Here is a 23,504-nt window from a genome sequence, read left to right as displayed (position 1 = left end):
ACGCTGGGCCCCAAGGATACTGGCAGTCCTCTGCTGGGCACTTGAAGCCGCCCAATCCCGGCCTCTCTCTCTCTTTATTCGACATGTATTTATTCAGACAAATGACGTGCTAGGCAGTCAGGATGGAATTCTGAGCAGAAAGACACTGCAGGCCCGACCCTTGGGGGTCACAGTGTAACCCCCAGGAGAGACGGTGAAACAAACCATCAGCAAACATGTAACTACAACCTGGGAAGGCGCAGTGAAGCGGAGCGCCCTACCACCAGCAGCTTGCCGCTCGGCAGCTGCTCTGCCTCCGAGCCCCTGGGCCACCTCTGACTGGGGCTGCGTGGGGCAGAGCCCGAAGCCCCGCCCCAGCTCCCTCTGCTGCTCCTGCTCCACAAGGGCTCATGCCAGCAGGTCTCCTCTGCTCCTAGAGCCTCCCCTGTAACCCTGTCCCAGGAGCCCGAAACCAACCCCTGGGGCTGCGTAGTGGACCACTTACTAGACCTGGTCACAAACTCTCGCCCCCCAAACTCCACAGGCCTAAGCGGACCGACACAATCCTAACAGTTACACACACACCGGGTCTTCTTCCAGATTTCTCCACTTACACAGCTCCCAGCAATGGGCTCCCAGTCCCAGGTTGCAGCAGTTTTCTCCCCAGCCCCCCTCCCCCAGGGTACATATGACACCGGACTGTCCCTTAAAGCCCCAATACCCCCATCTACTGCTCCCCAGCATTCTAGGCTTTGGGGCCCAACGTACTTTTTCAATCTGCTCTCCCAACACTTATGCTGCACGTGAAGTGCCCTCTGTCACTGACTGTCCTCAGGGTCTTACTGAGAAGTCCCTTCCCCCAGGCGTGCCCTCCCCTGGCCCTAGACACACTCCCTAGCACCTACTTCTGTGTCAGAAAAGACCCCAGGCAGCCACTGTAGCTGGGGAGGCCTCGTCGCAAACTGGACGCAATGTTTGAGAAATGGCTTTGTACAACAATGGAGGCATTCCCGGTGTTTAGGATCTTCCATATGACATGGTGCAAGGGAGTCCTGGAACTGCAGGTGAATTTTTCCATTTTTCTAGATTCTAAATTTTATTTAGTGTGGTTTTCTATTTATTAACTTTTATTTTAGAAGAGTTTTAGATTTACAGGCAACTTGAGGAGAGTATAGAGAGTCCCAGCCTCCCCTCTGCTCACTGTCCCTTATGCACGTCTCTCGTGACTGTTTTACTTCTGTCACAACTAAACGAGCCCAGAATGGAACATGGCTTTGAAAACTTAAATAAAAAAAAAATAACAGCATTGGTTTGGCAGAACCAACTAAACAACATCAATTGGGGAAATGTCATTCTTTCCATCACTGCTAATTCCAACTTAGCATTGAATATTTACCCTTTTTCTTATCATTTTAGTCTCTTCTTGGTGTGGATTCTTGGCTACAAAGTGGAACAGAGTTCGTTTTACTATCACTAGCCATATATTTGTGCACATAGTTAAAGTAGTAAAAACTTTAGTGTTCCTTAAGGTTCTAGGGAATATTTTCTTTAACACAAAGAACACGAGAATGTTTGAACACATGAATCGAGGATAGCGTGCACTCCTTCTCAAAAAGCCTGTGAGCTCCGCTAGGGTCCCACCTCCTCTCTCCCTCAAGAGCACCCGGCCCGGCTGGTGTCAGAGCTCAGCAAACCCCAGCTGCCAGGAACCAGAGGAGCTGGAGACCCTAACAGACGGGGTGTTGATGTTCAGTGACTAAAAGGGAAGAGCACTTTACGAAGCCTTGTCGGAGATGTCAGACTTCAGACTTCCGCCTCCAAAGAACCACAATGTTCTTCCTTTGCCTCATTCAAACAAAGCAGCTAAAAGTCAGTCTTCGTAGACAAGGATTTTAGATTCGAAGTTATAACAATCACAGAAACAGCAAATATTCAATATCTTAAAGAACATGTTTTCAGCTTGCTTTTAATGTCTCAGCTATAGAAAATGGAGTGTGGGTTTCTGTACTGTGTGTGGGTTTTTTTTTAACGTTCCTCCCCTGGTGAGTTTCCTTTGTTCTGACTGCCAAGTCGGTTTCAAAGACTCTTTCGGGATCTCTAGCAGTTAGAACAAATCCTATAGATTACACAAAGAAATAACCAACTGAAGAGGCCCGCTACGGGCCTACTTTTTTGTAGCAATATAACATTTAAAAACTCAAATAGGCTCCCCCTCCTTTTTTCAGTTGATAAATATACTTTCATCTTTTAGGACAGATAGTCTTTACTCCACATAGAAAAGAACTATAACACAAAAATTAGGAAAAACACTGATCAGCATCCTAACATTAAATGGACCTAACCTTAAATGGTTTTGGAAAATCCCTAAAAGCAAACAAAACAATGCAGCATTCTTATATTTTTGAGGGAGTCTATACCATTCACCCCAAAAATGTGAAGAACAAAACTTGGTTAAACAAATTAGAAATTGTAAGACAGGAAAAATGTATAAATTAGGTTTACTAAAATATTTTACCCTCAGTTTGTGCCAAAGTCAATCATTAGCTTGTAATTCCAAGGAAAATGCTGAGTATCAAAATTAACAAGTAAGAGTATGACAGTCACAGTGGGTGCCTGATGACCCGCAAATGAAAGTTAAAATAGCATCACTGACAACTTTCACAAGGGCTGTGTTTTATAATTACATTACTTGTTTTGTCAACTGTATTGAATAACTTTGCTTTCTTACGAAAGTGATTTGGCTGTTCAAGAATACCCTCACTAATGATTCATTACAGACTGATGTTTTGCAAGTCAGACTGAACATAACTTCAAGTTGGTCTTGTTTAAAAATTAACCTGGCACTAAGGGAGGAGCAGGACTGATCTCGAGGCGAGACATGCCTTTTGAGACCCTTGATGCTACTAAACTAAGCAGATGTGAGGTTCTGTGCAATTTTGCTGATGAGCTCTGGGCGGATAAAAGAGATACACTGCATAGTACAAGAAGCAACCAACGAAGACATCAACCCAGAGAAGGTACTGCAAGAATGTACCTCAAAACATGAACGAGGCAATGACAGGCAATTTCAGATTATTGTGTACATTTTTATCCCATTTGAAATTAAAATAACAACCATTCTTTTATAACCAGAAAATGATAAATGCACTTGCTTTTTGGAAAAGAGCAATAAAAATGTGTTAAAGTTCTACTTCTGCTATATGAAAGGGCAAAAGTTTTATAAGACATTACAACAATGTTCTTAGAATGTAATAAGAAGTTCCTATGCACATCACTTATGAAGGAAAGCAGCCCTTTTTTCTAACTCACTGAGGGGGACTGTTTCTCAGCCTCTAGGGAGGATTTACTTCACAGAATGGATCCAAGCTGCCACAGAAACTACAAGTGACATGAGTTCTACGGATTGGCCACAATACCCGGATGCTCCAAGATCATTTCCAGACCTATTTCATTACCTAAAAATCCTGTTCTTTCAGAATTTTTAAAGCTCTAGAAGATGATTTCTTAAAAATCGCAGTTAGAGTATACATACATGGAGGTAAGAATATAACCGAAGTTATTCTTACCTGATGTTGCACATCCGGATTGGTTGGGCAGTCCAAAGGGCTTGGATCACACTCTTCAACTGGGGAAAAAGAGACGCAAAGCTTGGTGAAAAGGACACAGTCCACGGGCCGTGAGGCCTAAGACTCCACATGACATGTGGCCTGGACACAGGGCAGGGTCAGGCCACAGACTTGTCCCGACACCACCCCATCCTCTCTTGGGGACCAGGGCCTGTCTCCCCCAGCACCTGGCTGCTCACTCTGACCCCCTGTAGAGCCCCATGTGGTGTTCAGGCTCCTTCTCCCCCAATGTGTGAACACATGACTCATACACATCTGTCGATGTCACCTACCCAGTGACAGGTGTCCTGTGTGTGGCCACCTCCATAACCCCAGGGCAGGGCCCCTCTTCACAGACCGGGTGAGTAAAAGGCACTCAAAACACCTTCCACTCTGACAGACAGCGGGTCAAATGCACCATGTCACTCATCTGTCCGACGTTTTACTAAGCCCTTCTGAGAGCCAAAGGGGTGGGGTGCGGGGGAGCATTTGTCTTGCTAGCTCACCTCCCAAAAGCCACGCCTAGCCATTCCAGTTCTTTCGTGAACTTGGGGGTTGCCAGGAGGTCAAAGGAGCAGAGCATAGACGTAAATGTCTGACACCTTTCAAAGTTCATGGTTGGGTTAGAACTTCACCCGCAGGCTGCCCTACGTGTGTGAACTTCACAGGTCCCCAACCTGTGGTGACGGTGGTACAGACGTGTCAAAAAACGATTTGGCTTCGTCAGATTTTTATCTTTAACCTCAGAATTCCACACCATACTCTAAACTTGAAAGCTGACAGAAACACCGCATGCTATAAAAGAAATGTTTGGTGTCATGTACATTTTCAGAGTGACAAAGCCTTAAACAGCGAATCATTTAACTCAGGGTTCAGAAGTGAAGACTGAGCGACAGATTAATGCATCTGTTTATTTTTTACCTTCGTTAACATTCATTCACCTATTGTGTGCTGGGCTGGCTGCCAGGTTTGTCCAAATAAGGGGCTACACTCACTCCCTCCTGCGCAATTAAACGAAACACGGTCTTCCACTGAGAGTCTATGAGATATCCTTTCAGCCGAGCGGCAGAGGTCCTGCCTCAGCTTGTGTTCCTCGAGATACAGTCCCCCGCCTTTTGCACCTGAGTCACCGGGGCTGCTTACTAACCAAGCAGATTCCTGGGCTCCACCCCAGGCCTTACCTGGCACCTCAGAGACCCCCCAAAACTGACATTTAACGAGCACTCCACGGATCCCGACGCAGCAAATAGTTACAGACCTGTGAGTCGTACAGTCATACGACTTATCACAGTGGCTAGGGTCATAATGTCAACTCAGCATTTCTGTGAAAGTGCGGTATTTTTCCCAATGCAATGATAACTTGAATTTAAATGGCAACTCTTCTTATGTGGTCCCCCAAACACTCCTGAGGTTTGCTCTCCGAAAAAGAAGAAAATTTGCAGAGCGGTCAACTTTCTATTCATGTCCTAATTTGTGGGACAGGGTTGCTATTTGGTTTATTATAACAGGGGGTACCCCAGAGAGTCTTGGTGGAGGTAGGTGGGAGGGCGCTCAGTTTCACATTTGAACAAGAAAACCTATTAACAGAACTGTGTCACCGTGCAAGGTGAGAATGCACAGGAGACCAATAGGTTGACTTGTTAGTTTCAGGGTGAAAATTTTTACTTCTGAATTATTTTAGAGATTTCCTTAGTACATTTTTATTTTCTCTGAACTTTTTCAACCTAAGCTACTATTTCTACATTTAGTTAACCAATTGTTCTAAAAGGACCCCAAATATCATCTATGTTAAGTTCAAATTCCTCAAAATGATTAACAAAACCAGTCTACTTCTCTTTTAACTTTGAATTCACTACATAAATTTTTGGACAATAAAAGAACATTAACACCAGAAAAAATAAAGATGATAAAATGATTGATTTGTGAAGCACGATCTCCCCTCACTACGAACAGTGGCTCGAAAATCAGAATTCTTTTTCCAAAGACATTTTTCTCTCAGATGTGGGCTCACACTCCTTCAGAACACTTGAGCCAGCATTTTCTACGAGACGAGATATTCTGTTCCATCTTCTGAATATTGGTCCTGAGTTGAACTCAGTGCCTCAGATGCTCACGGGAAGTGTGTCCTACCAGAAATGAGGCCTGGCACTGTGACCCCTGAAGTCTCTGCCACCAGGGAAGGCAGAAGCTACACACTTGTTCCTCAACAGAAAACAGGCGCAATAACACATTTCACCTCAAAAACACACTGATCACTATAATTATACTGGGTTTCCACAGTTGATCCATGGTAAAAGCACATCACTCACAACCACTTCAGTTTGATCACATTCAGGAATTAGTTTTCTAGTGTCAATGAATAAAGTGGGAATATACTAGAAATATAATAAGGATTTTGTGAAACATGATTAATCTGCTAAAGAAAATAAATTTCGAGGACTTTTTAACCATATGGAAATTGCTCAAGCTAATTACAAATGGCTCATTCACTAAATAAGAAGCCTCCCTAAAATTCATTTAAATGTTGGGGTCTGAGTTTGTACTTAATATAATTAGATTACATTTACTTTTAAATCTATAAATTAATTTCTTCACTAATTTGTATGGGTTTTCTCTCCCTAAAAACAAAGTCAATGAGAAAATTACCATACACATTTGATGACGATATTGTTAAGGAAATATGTTGTAGACCACTCTGCCTGGTTTTAGGAATTGTATCTCCATCCCTTGTGGCTAGGATGAGGCACGACCTTTGGAATGCGAGCTGCAGGAGACAAAGCTTGTCTCTGGTAGCAAATACTGCCTCAGTTCCTGTCCCTGCCCCCAAAGCTTGGTCAGAAGTCAATAATGGGTAAGACCCCTCACAGTGGGGGGGCAACCTAAGCCAGACTCGATCACTTGGGAGGCCTTCACGGAAGGACTGGGGGGGCTGCAACAAAGAGCAATGGACTCTTGCTGCCCCCCCCCCCCCCGGCTTTGACATAGCCCAGGTCCCCATGTTCTCTGGGAGAAGTGCTTCCTGGCTCTAATCCTCTTAAGCCTGAATACCTGTTGGGGAGAGGTACAGCTCCTTGCCTTGCTAGAGTGTGTCCTTGGGGAAAAATCTGGCGTCACCAAGATTTACTGATAAACCTGTGAAATCTGCTAAGAGTGCTTTCATTCATATGATAAGAGTCTGAGAGGAAATGAGTACGTCTCCCAAAGTTTCTGCCACTCTCTTCCTGACAGACACTGACTCAGACTCTGAAGCCCTCAGATTTCTTTGAAATGTTATGTACTGTTTGATCCTTGCCGCCCTGTATTCCTGTGTATTGCAACCCAATAAAAGCCCTGGAGCAGGGGGCTCAGGGCCTTTTTCTCCTCAGAGAAACTGGCTGCTTCTGGCCTTTGTCTCCTCTGAGAAACTGGCCACAGCCCACTCCTCCTCCACAAACAGATCATAGCATGTCTTGGCCATATTCATTCACTCGTGTCCGTGGCACTTGGGGAGACTCACGGAGAAGTTGCTCCCACATTTTGTTAAGGAAATACTAGCAGACATTAAGTTGTTATGTTATTGAATGCAAATGTTGGAGTGAGTAAGCATTTGAACTTCTGGACACAGTCCATTACACATAAGATGATATATTTCTTTGGAGATAAGAAACTATGCACTTATTAATTCTAGTTCTGCATTAGATAGAGTTTTTACAGCCACGCTTCTTGTCGACTCATCACCATTCTAATTAAAGTTTTATCACAAGTTCCAGGAGAAACCCAACAGTACGGTAACAGTCCTATCAGGGTGCTAAGCAACAATCTTTTTCTTTCAAAACAGGAAATCTCCATTTAAGGGTGATAAAGAAAAGATCTCGAGACAGATGGAACCACGACAGTGTTTTCCCTGAGTCACTGCAGCTCATCCTTTGTCTGAAATAGTCCCACTCCGGCCCTGGCTGGTGGCTCAGCTGGTTGGAGTGTCGTCCCAAACACTGAAAGGTGGAGGGTTCGATTCCAGTCAGGGTGAGTACGGAAGGCAACTGATCCAGGTCTCTCTCTCCACCCCCACCCCCGCCCCTCTTTGAAATCGACAAACAGATCCTTGGGTGAGGATAAAATAATAATAATAACAATAATAATAATAACAACAACAAAGATAGTCCCACTTTATGCCGCCCTGCTACGAAAGCTTCAACAGTCCTCAGCCCTGACGTCTCCCAGTTCTTCGGCCACCTCCCCTCCACCTGGCTGAGGCTTGCGTGTGTCAGGCACCGGCCCGGGCTCGGTCCCCCAGCTTCTCACAAGCACTTGGGAGGTGGATGCTCACAAGTCCTGCCTGCGCTGCAGATGGGAACCTGAGACCCCGAGGCCTGCGGCCACCACGGGGCCCATGAGAGCTGGTAGTGTGGCTGGGCTCTGTTCTCAGGTCGCTGGCAGGCACACCAAGCTCTGGAAGCCTTCCAGCCTGGCTCTCACAGTGAGGTCTGGGTCCCGGCCGCTTAGTCAGTGTTAGAATGCAGGTTCCCCGGCCTGACCCCGGAGCACCCAGCATGATTTCAGGGCAGCGGGGCCTGGGATCTGCATTTTAAACAAACACCACACATTGAAGTTTGCAGTGTCACCCAAGACTGTGTCCCATCTGCGCCTGGCCATGGGGCTCATGCCACCCACTCTCCTGCAGAACTGGAGAACCACAGATTGGGGACTCAGGACACTCAGAGGTCACCCCCGTGGATGCGGGGGCAGTGCGCTTGCCAGGGCCTCCCCTGATAGCTGGGAGTGGGGCTCACACCAGGTCTTTCCTCCACCAGTGCCTTCCCGGGACACGGACACACACGGGAAGAACCCTCTGATGCTGTAGCTTCGGGGAGCAGGGGGTGAGTCTGGTAAGCAGGGACTGGAAGGGAGGGGAGTGGGCCCCTGTGGGAACTCCCGCCCACCTCCAGTCAGTGACCCCGTGACACGCGGCACTGCGCAGGATGCTGGGAACCCACAGTGAGTGCCAGGACGTCTTCTCCCCAGGAAGCGGGGGATGTGGGCAGGGCAGCTCTGAAGCTGGTCAGATTGACCACTCCCCACTCTCCTCTCTGGGTTGTCAACAGAGCGCAAGTCAAGGCTTCAGTGCGGCAAACAGTGCCCGGCCTCCACCGCAGACGGACGCTGGGCAACCAGGAGAGGCAAAGCCTCGCGCCCCCGCCCTGCCGGGGTCTGCACCAGCCCGCGTGTCGAGTGTTGGAGTGCGCGCTGTGAAAGGGCTGCTCTTGCTTTGGGGCCTGACAAGCCGCCCTGCTTCAGAACCGGTGTTCCTGTGGTCTGGGTGGAAATGGAAATGACGGTGTACCCCTCCGCACCCACCCAATCTCAAGGCTCAGCCCTGGTGACCACAACTCATTCTGTGGCGGCCACACCACCAAACTGCTCATGTTGCACTGGTGGGGGAAGGTCGGCCTCTCTGGACCCTCGTGAGCAGCACCAAGTGAAGCTAATGGTGTTGGGGACCATCCCCCCACCACAGGAAAAGCCCCCTGCCCCCTGCCACAGGAAAAGCCAGTCTGAGGACAGAAGACAGAGCCGGAGAGAGAGTCAACGCCACCCTTTGAGTGTCTGCAGCTGGCAGTGCTGGAGGACCTTAAGCCAATAAGTCTCTCCCAAGTTTTAAAACAAGCCTCAGCGAGGCTTCTGGCCTTGCAACCCGAGGTCGTGGGGAGTGTCTTCATGTCATGCACATGAAAAACACCATAGACATTTCATGATAATGTTATAAACTAATTTATACATTTAATAAGGAAGTTCATGCCTGAGATAATCATCCAAAAAAGCCATTTACAATTTTAAGTAGTGGAAAGTCACTTTCCCTAGTGCTTCATTCAAGACAGTACAATAATCATAAGCTCAAGTAGTTATGTTAACTATACATACCTTTAGGGAGTCCCGTGTCTTGAATAGGATATTTGTCAGACTGTAGAAACCAACAAAAGAGGACAGTTATTTTTAAACACCACAGTCAATTACCAGATCAAAAAAAGAAAGCTTTGTCTTGCGAAAGTCATGATTTCAACGTAAAACTTTGCATGTGGTTAGCCCTGGACTTGTCACTGGGGCTGACCTATCCCTGGCTGGCTTGCGTTCTCGACTTACAGACACGAGAACAAGGCTGATGAGAAGTGAATGTTGGAGCGTGAAGCAGGGAAGCAGAGCAGCCTCCGGCTTTCCCGAGCTCTGGCCCCCCGCACCGCACGTCCTGTCCTGCCTGCAGACCTAATTTCCTGCAGTTTAGACCTGAGGGGCATTTTTCTCATGAATTATGAGGATGCACTCATTTTTGTCCCACCATCTCTGTGGCATTCGTCTGGGTCGACATGCAGAGTCCTGGGTGGCCCTGTCTGGGACAGCCCTGTGCTGTGTTCAGTCACCTCCCATTGGCTGCAGGAAGATCTGCAGACCGCTCAGTCGCCGGGCACAGCTACGCACAGCGGCCCTCGCCTTCGCCGAGGGCTGCACTACCCCCCTGCAGCCGTGCACTCACAACTGCGAGTTGCTCTGTTGGTGCCCACAAGCATGCAGGTATGGAATGTTCTGGAAGCGCTGGCTCCAGACTATACCGGTAGCTGTTCTCTGAAGACTTCCACGAGTAGGGTGAGAGTGTGCCCAGTTCCCCACCCGGCCCCCTGACCCAGGGGGCCCACTGTCCTACAGTCTGACTAAGCTGTACCTTCCAGTCCTCCCATGGGCCTCAGCCTTGGACAGAGGACAACAACAAACAAACCTGAAAAAAGGATTTTGTTTTAAATGCCTTTCCTTGGAGGTTCTTTGGAGCTGGGCGGTAAAGTTTCAGGACGTCTAGAAGCCTCCAACCCCTTTCCACAAAAGCAACCAATCAATCAATCACCAACCACAGAGAACTTAGGGGTCAGTTTTCCCCCAGATTAAATCCTTCCCGCCGACACTCGGCTGCCCAGAAACCCCCCGGTGTGGCAGCACTTCCGGGCTCTCTGTACGTTATTCGCCTGTTTCCTGGGAGAGACAAGAGGAGGGCCCAGGTTTTGATCTGTGTTAGCGAAACATCTGCGAGCCTGCAGGGATGGACACTCGGGCCGGGGAGGGTGGTTTCCTGGAGATACTGACATCTGAGCTGGGCCTAAGGGGGGCCTGGGACCAGGAAGACCGAGAAGAAGGGCGTGGCGACTGCAGACAGTGGCACAGAGGAGCAAGGCCAGGTGGGCGCAGAGTGGTGTGGCAGGTGAGGAAGGCCTGCCAGAGGGAAGCAGAGATGCCCACGGAGGCAGAAGAGGAAGACAGGGGTGCGTACGACACGTTGGGGCCGGTTACAGGGAAGCCCTGGAAGGGAGGCAGAGGGGTTCAGGTGAGGGCTGAGCTCACCACACCCCGCCACCTGCCTGAGCCCAGCTCCGCACAGGGGGCGATGGCTGGCACAGTCTTGCATGAACTCAGACAAGCAAGTGATCCAGCACAACTTGGTAGAAAGTAGGGATGAGTTATTAGGAGGGAGCACCCAAAGGCCTGAGGGCAAGGTGAAGAAGGCTTTGTAATCGGAAAACCTTGACTGGGAGGGGGGGTCGCAGGAGTTCACTGGCTGAGGACACAGGGAGGGGGCCGTGTTACAGGTGCCCTGGGAAGGTGGTAGGGTGAGGGGCTGGCCATCTGAGGAGCAGCAAACAGCTGTTCACAACTGGTTCTCAGAGGGATGCTGACCTCACCAGACACGCCAAGGAGTGTGACTTAATCCGGGAGGCCGCAGGAATGTTATGGGATGAACTGTGCCGTCCCCCGCAAGGTGTGCTGAAGCCCTACCCCCTGTACCTCAGAATGTGACCTCACTGGAAATAGGGTTGTTGTAGATATAATTAGCTAAGATGAGGTCATACTGGTGTAGGGTGAGCCCTTAATCCCATGTGACCGACGTCCTTACAAGAGAGACAGAGCTACGGGGAGAAGACAGCCTCGTGCCAGCGAAGACAGAGAATGGAGTGATGCAGCCCCAGGACACCGAGGGCGGCCGACAGCCACCAGCGGCTGGAAGAGGCAGGAGGGGATTCTCCCCTGCGGGTGTCAGAGGAAGCACACCCTGCAGACACCCTGGTCTTGGACTTCAGGATCCAGAACTTCGGGACGCTACGTTTCTGTGGTTTAAAGTCATTCAGGCGGTGGGGACCTCCTTACTGCACCCTAGCAAACTAATGCAAACTAATACAGCGGTGCTTCAGAAAGGGCACTTGGAAAAGTGCTCGGGCAGTGGGCTGGGACCTAGGACATGGCCGCGGGGGCATTTGCTTTCTGTTCTTGTGGGAGTGAAGACAATGGCATCTGTTCCTCCTAAATTCCCACTGGGTGCCACTGCTCGATCCCCTTCGCCGTCCACTCTTATCTCGGCCGTGAACACAAATACTGCAGGTCTTCGAGATGCCAACCAGCCTCGTGACTCGCCAGACTTACAGACACTGGATTTTATCACGCTCAGTGCATCTGTTGTCATTTAAGCACCCAACCAGGTCCTCCGGAAATAAGACTGTGCCTCACACTGTAGGCCAGTAACACATGTCCCCTTGTCATGGCCCGACGTGGTCCTGAGCCACAGGTGGCATGCAGGGCAGAGCAGAGTGACAGGACACAGCCGTTAGCTCGCTCTTCCTCACGGGTGGAATGAGGGTGCAAGTACCCGCCCCGCCGTCTCACAGGTGGATGCAGAGCCATGTGCGTGGAGGCCAGGCGGGCGTCCCTCCGGCGCTGCTTCCAGGCCCGCTGGGCCTCAGTTTCGTCTACAAAACAGGCAGTGCCCACCTTCCCACGGCCTGTGGGGACTCCGCCACCGGAAGGTGGTCCTATGCTTTCCTTCAATCTCAAGTCAGACATTTTGCAGAGGGGACAGCTACCCAGGGACAGCATGAAAGGGAGACGCGCAGACAAAGCCCTCCCACATCTGAGAAGTTCACTTCTGCCAGGTGTCACAACACGTTGGGTTGGGCGCTTTCAGCCTGGAGAAACGCAAGGCTTCTTTTCATCACAGAGATTTCCACGATAAAGAAACTGATCTTGGGAAAATATCATTTGGGGGTTTCTGACCTTCATGGTAATAATGAGTAATAAAAAATGTAAAGAAATAACAAAGGGAGGAAAGGAAAAACAAGAGTCATGGCCGACGGGGCGCAATCTGTCACCTACCACGTTGAAGGGCAGGGTGCTGGGGTCCGTGTCTTCCACGGGCTCGTCCGCCATGCGACCTGCAGAGAAACAAGTGCGGGGGTCTCCTTTAAGGTGAGGGCTCAGAGGTGTCCCTGGGTAACCGTCCCCAAGCAGACGCAAACTACCTTTGTCAGTGGACAGTAAGTGGAGGGGGCGGGGTCGTCAGACTGCACGAGAAAGGGGTTGACACAAACTTTTTTAAAAATCCATATTTGGAACAGTTTATTTATAAATATCTGCAAATACCCAGAGTTACCAATAACCACAAATCATACAGACAGGATGTGAACTTCACTGTAACTTCGAGCAGGAATGGTTTGGTTTGGGCTTCTGCTGCTTCCCTATTTCCTGCTCCTCTGTGATCCATCGGTACCATATTAAACTATTAAGCATCTGAATGTGGCTCACGCAAGTCAAAAATACAGAATCTTTATCAAAGTTAAGGAAGTTAATGAGGAAATGTAGAAAACAGAACAGACTCCCACTAGATCTTATGAATTTGTACAAATTAGAAAAAGCTCCCCCTTCCTGAAACGCTTTACAAAACATCTGCCAGAAAACTGTCTTGATAAATGACCATATCTATAGAACTATTTTAATAAAGGACGGTATCTGCTGGAGTGGGAGCCTCGGCCGGGCAGCGTGGGGCCTGCTGAGCCCTACGTGGCAGCCTCAGCCCACCGAGGGGCGGCTTCCATGGCTCCCCAGTCCTCACTGAGCAGACACCGGGCCCCGGGCCCCGGGCCACTGCTGGAGAACCAAACCAGCAGACCAGGACACTTGGTTGAGATCATTTGTGTAGGCAAAGGTCTCCCTCCCAAGAGGGGCCTTTCCACAGCCCGTGACAATGCCAAAGGAGGGCGGTGTGAAGAGAACTGTGTGTTTCGTGACAGCCTCCTGTCACTGGGGAGATTGAGAGGGTGACCCAATGAGCGGGGCAGATGTGGAGGGTGTGGCCAGTACCCTCCCCCCGGACAGGGACAGTGGTCTGCAGCTTCACCACCAGAACCCGGAGGTGGTGAGACCACATGCAGGAGGGCAGGAGGGCTAACCCCGGTCCCGTGCTCCAGCCCCAGCCATGACCATGACTGGTGTCTGGCACAGGAGCAGAGGGCTGCCGGAGCTCGGGGTCTCCTCAGCCTGGACCAGGAGGACGTTGTTCCTGCCGCAAGGCACTAAAAACCCTAAAGCTCACCCTCCGCTTCTCTATGTGGCTCTAAGGAGGGGCCAGGCCCCCAGTTTGGGCTAAAATGGAATTCCTGCCGGCCCAGTAGAAAAAGATTCAGATTTGGATTTAAATCAACATAAAGAAAATAACACACTGTGTTGTTAGCTGCACCCTGAGTTTACAGAACTGCTGATGGCCACATAACAGGAAATGTAATCACAGCACGAGCACTTTGCCCAACACCAGAGAAACACACAGAACAGGATGGGCACAGTGGGCAGGGCGGGGGGAGCTCCCGTGTACTGCCGCCAGCTGGGAGAAGGTGCTGGCAGGGAAAAGCATGAGGCAGAGGGAATAGCATGGGCAAAGGCCTGGAGATGAGAAAGGACTTGACAATCAATCGATATGCTTTCCAACGGGTCCTGCCAGCCACACCTGCAGTCGGCTCCTCCCCCGCCTCTAAGTGGGGGTGCGGGACTGGGGGGGCGGGGGCCACCACCCCGCACCATCAGGCCCTTCTTCCCTCCTCCTATCACAGCCTCCTCTCAACTGCTTCCTTTTCACTAACGTGCACCTGGATGCTAACACGTCACAGCACTCCCTGCCAGCCAGCGCTGCAGGACTGGAACCGGCATGAACGACGGAGTGTCAGGCCAATGGCTGTGTAGCACTGGGGGAGGGGGGCATTTCTAAATGACCCCGGCAGCACCCTGGACAGCTATGCCCACTCTGTCCATGACAAACGAGGCCTGTTTCCTACATGCAAATTGGCATGAAAGGCAGGAAAGAAAGAGACACAGGAGGACAGGAGGCGTAATGGCTGGGAGGCAGAGCTGCACCAAAGGCAGCAGAGGGGATGCAACAGGACAGCTGACAGGAAGGCACCCTGGGCTCGGGGTGCTGCCTGAGTCTCACCACCCACCAGAGAGCCCGCAGTCCGGCTGGGGACAAGCCCAGCGGTGTGACCTCGGATGGCTCACAGAAGTGTTTGCAGCCTCAGGCTCTTCCTCTGCAGGGTGGGGGGGCCCAGGCTCTGGTGCCCACACTCAGCGGTTGATTGTCACTCTGGTCAGCTTTGGGAACTGCCCAGTGGAATGAACTCCCGGTGCCCCTTGGAGCTGGCTGACCGAGCTCTGCGACAGCTCAGCGTGTCCCAGAGGGCTCTGGGCTGAACAGGAAGGCACAGGTGGGTGGCAGCAGGGTTTGGAGGTGCCCGGGCTCTGGTTCTGGTCTGAAATCTCCAGAATCAGCGGAGGCGCAGCTGGGAGGGATGCAGAATTTAGGTTTTGTTTTCTGCAGCATGACAGCCAAGTGAGAGGGCCGTCAGGAAAGGCATGGTGTTTGGGTGGCAGGGTCAGACGTTCAGGTAGCAGAGGCAGCTGCTGTATTATCTTCACTCCCTAGACTGTGCCGGCCTCCGGCGGAGCGGTCGATTGCCACAGGGCTGACCCTGGTGTCTGAGGCTAGTCTGGAAGCAGAAGTCCTAAAGTTTCCCAAGAGCTCTTGGAGCTGCATGTTCACAATATTTTAAGTATAAAGTCCAATAGTTTATTTAAAAGCTTTAAATGTTTCTTTCTACAGGCCCCAGGGAACGGCTGAGCCCCCGGCCAATGCTGTGGTACCAGATGGGGCATGGGGCGCAGAAGAGCCGAAATGGAAAAGAGGCCGTGCACCCTCCGCAGTAAGGCCAGCAACCCCGGCAGGGCCAGGGCCTCCCTCCGCCCCAAACCTGGAGTTGGGCTCATCCAGAGACTATCAGATCCAGGGAAACTGATTTATGGGGCTAACACCGGGGGCAGGTTGGGGCTCCTGGTGGTGGCAGAAAGCACTGGGGCAGGGTGGTGGCAGCGTTGCCAACCACATAGAAACACACGGACAGACATGCATACGTGTTCTGGGTTAGGAAGACTGAAAACTATAAAGGGGTGTTTTTACACTAGCTTGTACATGTAACTTGTTCACCAGTGTGCCCGTTAAGAGCTGTGTGAGGGCCAAGTAGATAAACAGAGCTGGATGTTTTATGGTGGGGGCAGGGAGAGACAGGCTCTTAGCTTATCTGAAAAAATAAACCAAAATATTCTCAAAAATCAGCTACAGCAATTAAAAGTTTGGTCCTAGCCTAGATGTAGTAAACAGAAGGGAGAGTCTAGAAACAGACCCAAATGTCTATGGGAATAAAGACAAAATAAAGAAGTAAGGCACAGATCACCCCAGAGTAGCTGGCAACTAACTGGCCAAGGGACCTCGTTGCCGGCAGTGCGGGCGATGCTTCATCCACGTGAGCCTCTCCGGGGAGCTCCTCCAAGGCACGAGGGAAACCCACGGTGGCCTGATGCCCCCAGGAGGGCACCTGGCCTGGCTCTGAGGCCTCGGGTGACAGCGAGGAGGGGGGCTGCACAGTCGTTTGTTTCTCGGGCACAGTGTTTCTCATCTGAATGCGTGGGGACAGACAAAGAGCCTCCACATGCCTGTCCGGCTTTAAAAGTCCGTGAGGGATGAGCCCTGGCCGGGTGGCTCAGCTGGTCGGTGTCGTCCCCAGACGCCAAGGTTGTGGGTTGGATCTTCAGTCAGGGCACATACAGGAAGCAACCAGTGACGCACACGTACGTAAGTGCAACCACAAATCAATGTTTCTCTCTCTCGATCTCTCTCTTTCTCTCAAATAAGTGTTTTTGAAAGTCCATGAGTGGGAGTGCTGACAAGGAATGGCCCCCGTCAGTGAGAGGGTCACCATGAAGTAAGAAGCCCCTGTCGCAGCACTTCCTCGCTGTCCACGAGTATTCCACATGCCTCGTTGACAACGAGGAGCGCTCCCGCTCCCCCGCTGCCCACCTGTGTGCATGGTTTGCACACAGTCTCGGTGCATCCTCAGGGGGACCCTGAGAAAGGCACAGGTGCCCCCATGTTTACAGATGGAGTGCCAAGGTCATGCGGTAGTGAAAGAGCCAGAATGTGGATCTGGGACTCTGCCTCTGTCCCACCGCCGTCAGGGTTCACGCACAGACCGCCTCTCGGACCCTCCCTCGGAGAATCTGTGTCCAAACTTCCCTTCGGTTAGGGTACCAGTCGCACTTGATTAGCACCCCCTCTGATGGCCTCGGTTCAGCTTAATTCATTCCGTGAAGATGTTGTTTCCAAATGAGGCCATGTTTTGAGGCACTGGGGGTTAGGATGCCAACAAAATTTGGTGGGGAGAACATAGTTAACCCATAACAGACCCCTCTCTGGCCCCTCAAATTCACATCCTTCCCACGGGTGAAATACATCCATTCAACAGCTCCCCACGGCATCCCAGCATCAGCCCTAAATCCACAATGCCATCTACTGATCATCCACTTACAGACCCAAATCCCATCATCTACAGGGTCAGGACCTCTCCGGGCTCCAGGAACTGCACGCGCCCGCCGCAGCCTCCCCAGGAGGAATAATCCCACGTGGCCAGCACCGCTCTGTGGGTCGTGCGGCCACCACACTGTCAAGTTCCCACAACTGCCTCTCCTAGTCACGTCAGGTAAAGGCCACTGGTTCCTCGAGACAGTTGCTCCAAGGAAGTTCAAAGATCTCCTCTCACGGTGTCCTCACAGAGAAAAGAGGGAAATGGGCAAGAGTTCCCCAGACTCCCAACATCTCGATGCAAAGGTGGGGGAGGGGGCTTCCATGCCTTCTAATGAAGAATTAAAGGTGATTCTTTGACCTGGTGATTGCAGGGTTAATTTGTCTCTCACATTATTCTTTTGTGTACGATCGTGTTTCTTTAGAGCCACAGCTGTTTGCATTACCGATTATAAGGACTTGGAGCGTGCTAACCAGACTCAGGATTACAAAAGTTCTCAGGGCCTCGGACTGCCCTGGGCGGTGCTGACACCCAAGTATTTATTTTATCCTCTGTTTTCTTCACCAGCCCTCTGTCACCCCACGGGGCTGAAGGAGCAGAGAAAGGGCCAGGGATCTAGCCAGGGGGCTCCCAACATTGCATGTGTGCAGGTCACCGCAGCACAGGCAGGGGAGGAGGAGGGCAGAGCCGAACAAAGGGTCACAGGGGGAGGTTCAGAGGAAGAGAGAAGGGAGAAGACTTAGAAAACACAGGCATTAAGAATGAAAGACATGCAGTGGGCACTGGACAAACTGGTGGGGAGGGTGGGGGAGGAGAGGGTGGGGGAAGGGAAAGGAAAACCACAGCGTCCATCCTCCACTGAATCTGAGGGGGCGGGATGGTCCACTTTCAAATGTGGGTGCTGCCCCTGCTCCCTGTGCTCGGGGGTGTGCGAGGAGACCACAGTGGCACCTTGCACTCACCTGCACCCACGGGGGGCTGGGAGGGGCCGTGAGGGCTGAGCTGTCCCCCAGGGGCTGTGCTGAGCTGGTCTCTAGAGCCAGGATGGTTGCGGAAGGGGGCGGGTACTCCCGGCCCTGGGCGCTGAGCTCACTGCGAGGATGCCAGACTTTCAAAGCCTCTCTCTTTGACTTTCTGTACCAACACGAACCAGACTTTATTCCCATTGGGTAGGCAATTCTGACCCCCTCCCTGCTGGCTTGCTGACCAGTGTTAGAGAGAGGGCTGCACTGGGACCAGCATTTCCTCCTCCGTGACCTCAAAAATCTCGTCAGCTCTCTTTCTTAGTTAGAAAGCTGTTGATTTCATTAAGCGCACAACAGCACCATCATACATACACGCCTTTGTTACATGCATGTGGACAGACAAATGTATTTTTTAACTTTACAAGGTAACCTCAGCTCACGCATCTGACCAGGTGAATGAGCTCCTCAGAGCTGGACGCACATGTGGTTACATTTGCTCTCTCTCCCCTCCCTGAGGCAGTGAGTGGCTGGCCTGCACTTACTCTGTGCTGTGAGCTGCGCAGGGGCCTCAGGTATCTGCCCCGAAAAGCATGCATTCGCTCTGTCCAAGAGCACAGTGGCGGGGGAGCGAGGCCAGGACCCTGCTCCAGAGGGAAGGTCCGGGACTGCAGAGCGTATAATGTGGGGTTTGATCTGCGAGACTTTTGAGCTGAAACCTGAAGGAGGTCAGTGGAGTGGGGATGGGTGAAGGGAGCCTTGCAGGCAGCAGAAACCGCCTGTGCGAAGGCCAGGAGGTAGGGGTACAAAAGCACAAAACCCGAGGAGACAGCACAGAGGCCACGCGGCACAGAGCGTAGCAGTTGGACGAAGGGCCAGGTAGAGACCTGTGTGCAGAGTATGGAAATGATGTAAGGACTGGGGATTTGGTGGAAATTCAGTGAGGGCTTCTCAGTGGAGAGAAATGATGGGATCTGAGTGGTTTTTAGAAGATCACTCTTGGCCACCTTTCGGCGAAGGGCTTGGTAGAAGGCGTGAGTGGGTGCGAAGCACCAGGTGGGAGAGGAGTGGAGGAAACTGGAGGAGGGAGGCTAGAACCCCAGTGTGGGGTGGAGAAGTGAGAATGCCTTTCCCCAAGGTCCACAGAGTGCCACCGTCTGTGGAGGGGGACGTGGGTGTGCCCTGGAGGTGACAGAAACTAAACGAGACAGCAGAAGGGATGTCATTTTTACATCTACTTCAAACTGATAAGAACAGATACTATATTTGATCTTAGCCAAAAGGCCGAGAAGAGATTTTAACTGTTTTAAATGGAGGGACTGTCATCGCATTGACAAGCTCCAGCATGGACATGGGCACGGGGCCATCTTCCAGGTGCCTGACTAAGTTCCTCAGCATAACTGCACGGGACGAGGACAGCTCTGCCTTAGAAGACCTCCCCCCTCTTTGCAGCAGCCAAAAGGATTTCACCTCCAGGTGCTGCTTCTCAAAGTCAAGGAGACATTCCTTCCATAGACTGGCTGGTGTCACCAGGTTCTCCGTGTGCTGTCACACCTCGTGTGCAGGGATGTCCAAGTGCCCTGGCCCCAGGTTGGGAGCCACGGTTTGGCTGGGCAGAGCTGACTCGGAGTCCATCATGGAATCTAGATTTTTCGTAGCACTTACTGTCATCACAGATCATATTAGTCACCGTGGTGGCATCCTTACATGACCGACTCACTGAGGCTTTTTACACATTGTGGGAGGGAGCTGCGTTTGCCAACACCGCCCCGTTGCCAGCTGATTGGGAGGGGGAGGGGCACAAGCAGATTTTACATTTATTCCCAGTCAGTGGCTCCCTATCAAGATCTGTTTGAATTCTGCCAGCTCTCATTTAACGAGACCTGAGACCACAGTTAGCAGAGTCTGGCCAAACCCTTGTGCACCTTGTCGATTCGGGTCTCAGACCACAGGGTGAGAGTGGATGGGGAGTAGGAGGGCTTCTCCCCTTCAGGCCTCTTCTGCTTTTCCAAACAGTGGGCAGGGGGGTGGGGGAGGTTAGCCAGACAGTGCATTTTCCATCTCCCATGGGTCAAATGTTTATTGGCCCCCACCTGAGGAAGAGTTTAGATCTTTCTTTAGAATGTCCAGGAAACTCCCCCAAACCTAGCACATCACCATGTCAACCTGCACAAACTGTTTCCTAACAGCTCAAGCCACAAATCAACGATGGAACATTCAAGCTTGGTCCCTGCTCCAGCCCAAGAAGTATTGGTTTGGCCAACAAGTCCGTTATGTTTTTTCCCCATAAAATAAAAGACACATTTTTCAGTTTCACCAATAACATCATTGAGCTGGACATTTTGAGTATGTTGGCTGTCTCCCGCTATTGGCTTCTACTGGGTAGAGGCTGGGGTGCTGCTAAACATCTTCCAGTGCATAAGGCAGCCCCTCAGCAGAGAACCATTTGGTCAAAATGTCAATGTACCAACAAACGTCACAAACCACTTTTGACACATTCGATCAGTCACAGCATCTTCTCCATGCACTGAACAAATCTTTTTTTAAATTCCAGTTGTGGTTTTTTACCTTTCTCGAAATAATAAATTATAACACACTGAAAATGTTGCATATCTTCTTCCATATTCAATATTAAAATGGCTGCACAAAAGTTCACCAACTTTATAACAAGTTTCTTTTAAATGCATGTTGACATGACAGCTGTCACGACACAGTCTAACAAAATCGTTTTGAATGAAGTTAAAGACAACTAAGTGCTACTAGCCATCCTACAAAAAAAAAAACCCAACGGACTGTTTGGCCAACACAACAGACTAGGAAACCGGCCCACCTGAGCAGCTATATGCAGTTCTGTATCTGGATATGTGGTCTCCAACCCACCCCCTGGCCTTTCCAACCTCCACAAAACCAGGAGAGCCTCCGCGCTCCAGGAGCCCACCATTCATTCATTTGCGTTCAGGACTTGCACTGCGCATAGGCCAGGTTACCGTTACCGGGAAAGCAAGGGCAGAGACCTTCCTAGGAGGGAAGGCCTGAGGAGGATTTTCAATGCGAGGGAGATTAGACGACAGTCCAGACTCTGGCCTTTGAGACAAACACAATATTTTAAAGTAGGGACAGGACTAGAGGCCCATGGAATCAAAGGCCCCACAGCTGGGGTCCTGAACCAGGACCCGAGTCTTGGTTTGGGGATGCCGGTTTATGAAATAGCTCGAGGGCCAATATCTGGAGCAAATTTACTTTATAGTAAGTGAAATGAGAAGAGGAGAAATGAGACCTTTGAGAGGGAGGGAGACAGAGCCCAGAGGAGAAGGGAATCCGCCCCTGGCGCTCTTCTCTGCCGGGGGTTGGAGGGACTTGTCTCAACCTGGCGGCGGAGTCCAGAACAAAAGCGCTGGGGAGGTGGGAAGCGGCGGGCGCGCCCGGGGCACGCGTGGGTGATGGGGGTAGGGCTGTGTGGGGACCTGGTGCCACTGTCCCCTGCCAGCCCCGGGCCGACCCCGGTCAGACGCCAGTAGTGGGGGTCATGGAAAGCTCGGCCCGGACCCCGCGCCGCGTCCAGGCGCCTCCAGGTGAGCGCGCGGCGCTGTGCCACTTTACCTGCGCGCAGAGGGTCCTCCGGAGAAGCCATGGGGGCGTGTGGGGAACGAGTGCCGGACTGGTGGCCTCTGACCAACAGGGAGCGCGCGGAGGGGACTGAGAGCCCTGCGGTGCAGACGCGATAAGAGCTCACCCCGCAGCCCGGCGCCCCTCCTCCAGCTCCCGCCCGGTCCCTGCTCCTCCTCCTCCTCCTCCTCTTCGGCTCTCCGCCGCTCCTCCTCTAGCTCACTTCCTGCTCCGGCAACTAGCGGAGCTCCGTCTCAGGGAGTCCTTCGTCCCTCCTGCAGCGGGCGGGGCGGCGCGGCGCGCTGAGACGGTCCCAGGGCCCGTGCGTCCCAGCCCGCGGTCCCTCCCGGCTGCACCCAGGTCCCGGGGCAAGTCCCCCGAGCTCGCGCGGTGGCTGCCAGGGCTGGCTGCGGATGCATCATCCTGAAACCCGCACCTCCGCCGGTACTCGCTCTCTGCAGGCCGAGGGGGAGAAGCCTACGGGCGATCGCGCCTTAACGAAGTCCCGATCTTCGGGCAGACTAAGCAGCTGCGGGACGGCGCACGCCTGTACCTTCTGTCTGGATTGCTCTGGCCTTAGCTGCTGCACGACCTCCAGGGCGAGCGCTGCGCAGACAGCGGGAAGGCCACCCCGGCACGCCCCCAGGGCCTCTCCAGCAAAAGAGCTGTGGGCCTCTCGGAAATACGGACTTGGTTCTTAAAAACAACTACTAGGTTTTAATGTAAAGAAATGTTTATACCGATTACTTACGTAAGCACAGACTGACACCGTTTACTAAGAATACACAGGGTGGGGCAAAAGTAGGTTCACAGTTGTTTGTATAGAAAATAATACAATAAAAATAAATAATACAAGAATAAATTTTCATGCACTCACAACTGTGAACCTACTTTTGCCCCACCTTGTGTTTAAAATTGTTATACTTTAAACCTAGCATCAATCACAAACCTATTACACAAAGGTGATGGGCAACTTAAATTTAAAAGAAATCTCTTAAATTTAAATCTATGCCTGCCTTCATACCTAAAACTAGAAAGACAGGAACTGGCTTGAAAGAGATAAGGTAAGAGCACTTAGTGCACAAAGGAGGAGCCTCCAGCTAAAATCTCAGCTCTGAAAAGTGCAGGCAAGCCACACATGCCTACGTACCCGCCGGACGCCCGGGGTCTTGCTGTGCGCCCCTCTTCACCTGTTTGGTGGTCCTGAGGCCCATGGCGCACTCCAGACCGGCTTTATGGCTGGAACGGGCCGTGAAGACACGCAACACTGACAGCAGAGTCCCGCTGCTGCGCGAGGCGACAGAGAAAGACCTTCCCCATGAAGCCTCTCTGGGAACTTTGTGGGTGGGAGGATAAACTTCCTCTTGGTCCGCCCTCTGATAAGAAGGGAAACTTTTTTAAGGTTATTTTTTCTTACAATTCACTTTGAGGGTGGGTTTGTGGTTCTTTCTGTACTTCTCTCAACAATGGAATTATTTCTGAGGTCGGTTATCAGGAACCACCCATCGAGCTAGGCCATCGGTTAGCGGCACAGCCGCAGGGGCCGGAGCCTTGCTCTGAAGCTGGCTTGCTGAACAAAGCCCTGCACGGAGCTCCTCTTCCAACCACTCCTATTCTTCAGCATATCAAACGAAGATGAGTGGCAGGAGGCATCTTAAGGTCATTTTTTT

The 23,504-nt window shown here is 51.4% G+C and overlaps 1 protein-coding gene and 1 pseudogene across 3 annotated transcripts in view; both read right to left on the bottom strand.

Annotated features, from left to right (window-relative positions):
* EDARADD (EDAR associated via death domain) overlaps positions 1–23,067 on the bottom strand; it is a 51,958-nt gene extending 28,891 nt beyond the window's left edge. For 2 of the 3 annotated variants that reach the window (XM_053667880.1, XM_053667881.1), the window contains exons 1-4: positions 22,985–23,067; positions 12,744–12,802; positions 9,483–9,522; positions 3,546–3,604 (exon numbers count right to left, since the gene is read on the bottom strand). In XM_053667880.1, coding sequence (XP_053523855.1) covers positions 3,546–3,604; positions 9,483–9,522; positions 12,744–12,802; positions 22,985–23,048 — 222 coding nt within the window. In that variant the 5' untranslated portion in view covers positions 23,049–23,067. Of the gene's footprint in view, positions 1–3,545; positions 3,605–9,482; positions 9,523–12,743; positions 12,803–21,828; positions 21,955–22,984 lie in introns of those variants that run through there. The other variant, XM_053667882.1, reaches the window with a different exon arrangement.
* Positions 19,412–19,524, bottom strand: LOC119065967 (uncharacterized; annotated as a pseudogene).
* Positions 23,068–23,504: the final 437 nt, after the last annotated feature.

Source organism: Artibeus jamaicensis, unplaced genomic scaffold (assembly GCF_021234435.1).
Source record: "Artibeus jamaicensis isolate MK-2021 breed Jamaican fruit bat unplaced genomic scaffold, CSHL_Jam_final contig_473, whole genome shotgun sequence".
In the NCBI taxonomy this organism is placed as follows: domain Eukaryota; kingdom Metazoa; phylum Chordata; class Mammalia; order Chiroptera; family Phyllostomidae; genus Artibeus; species Artibeus jamaicensis.
The sequence above is the reverse complement of the archived record's forward strand: the minus strand, read 5'-3'. Positions and strand labels throughout refer to the sequence as shown.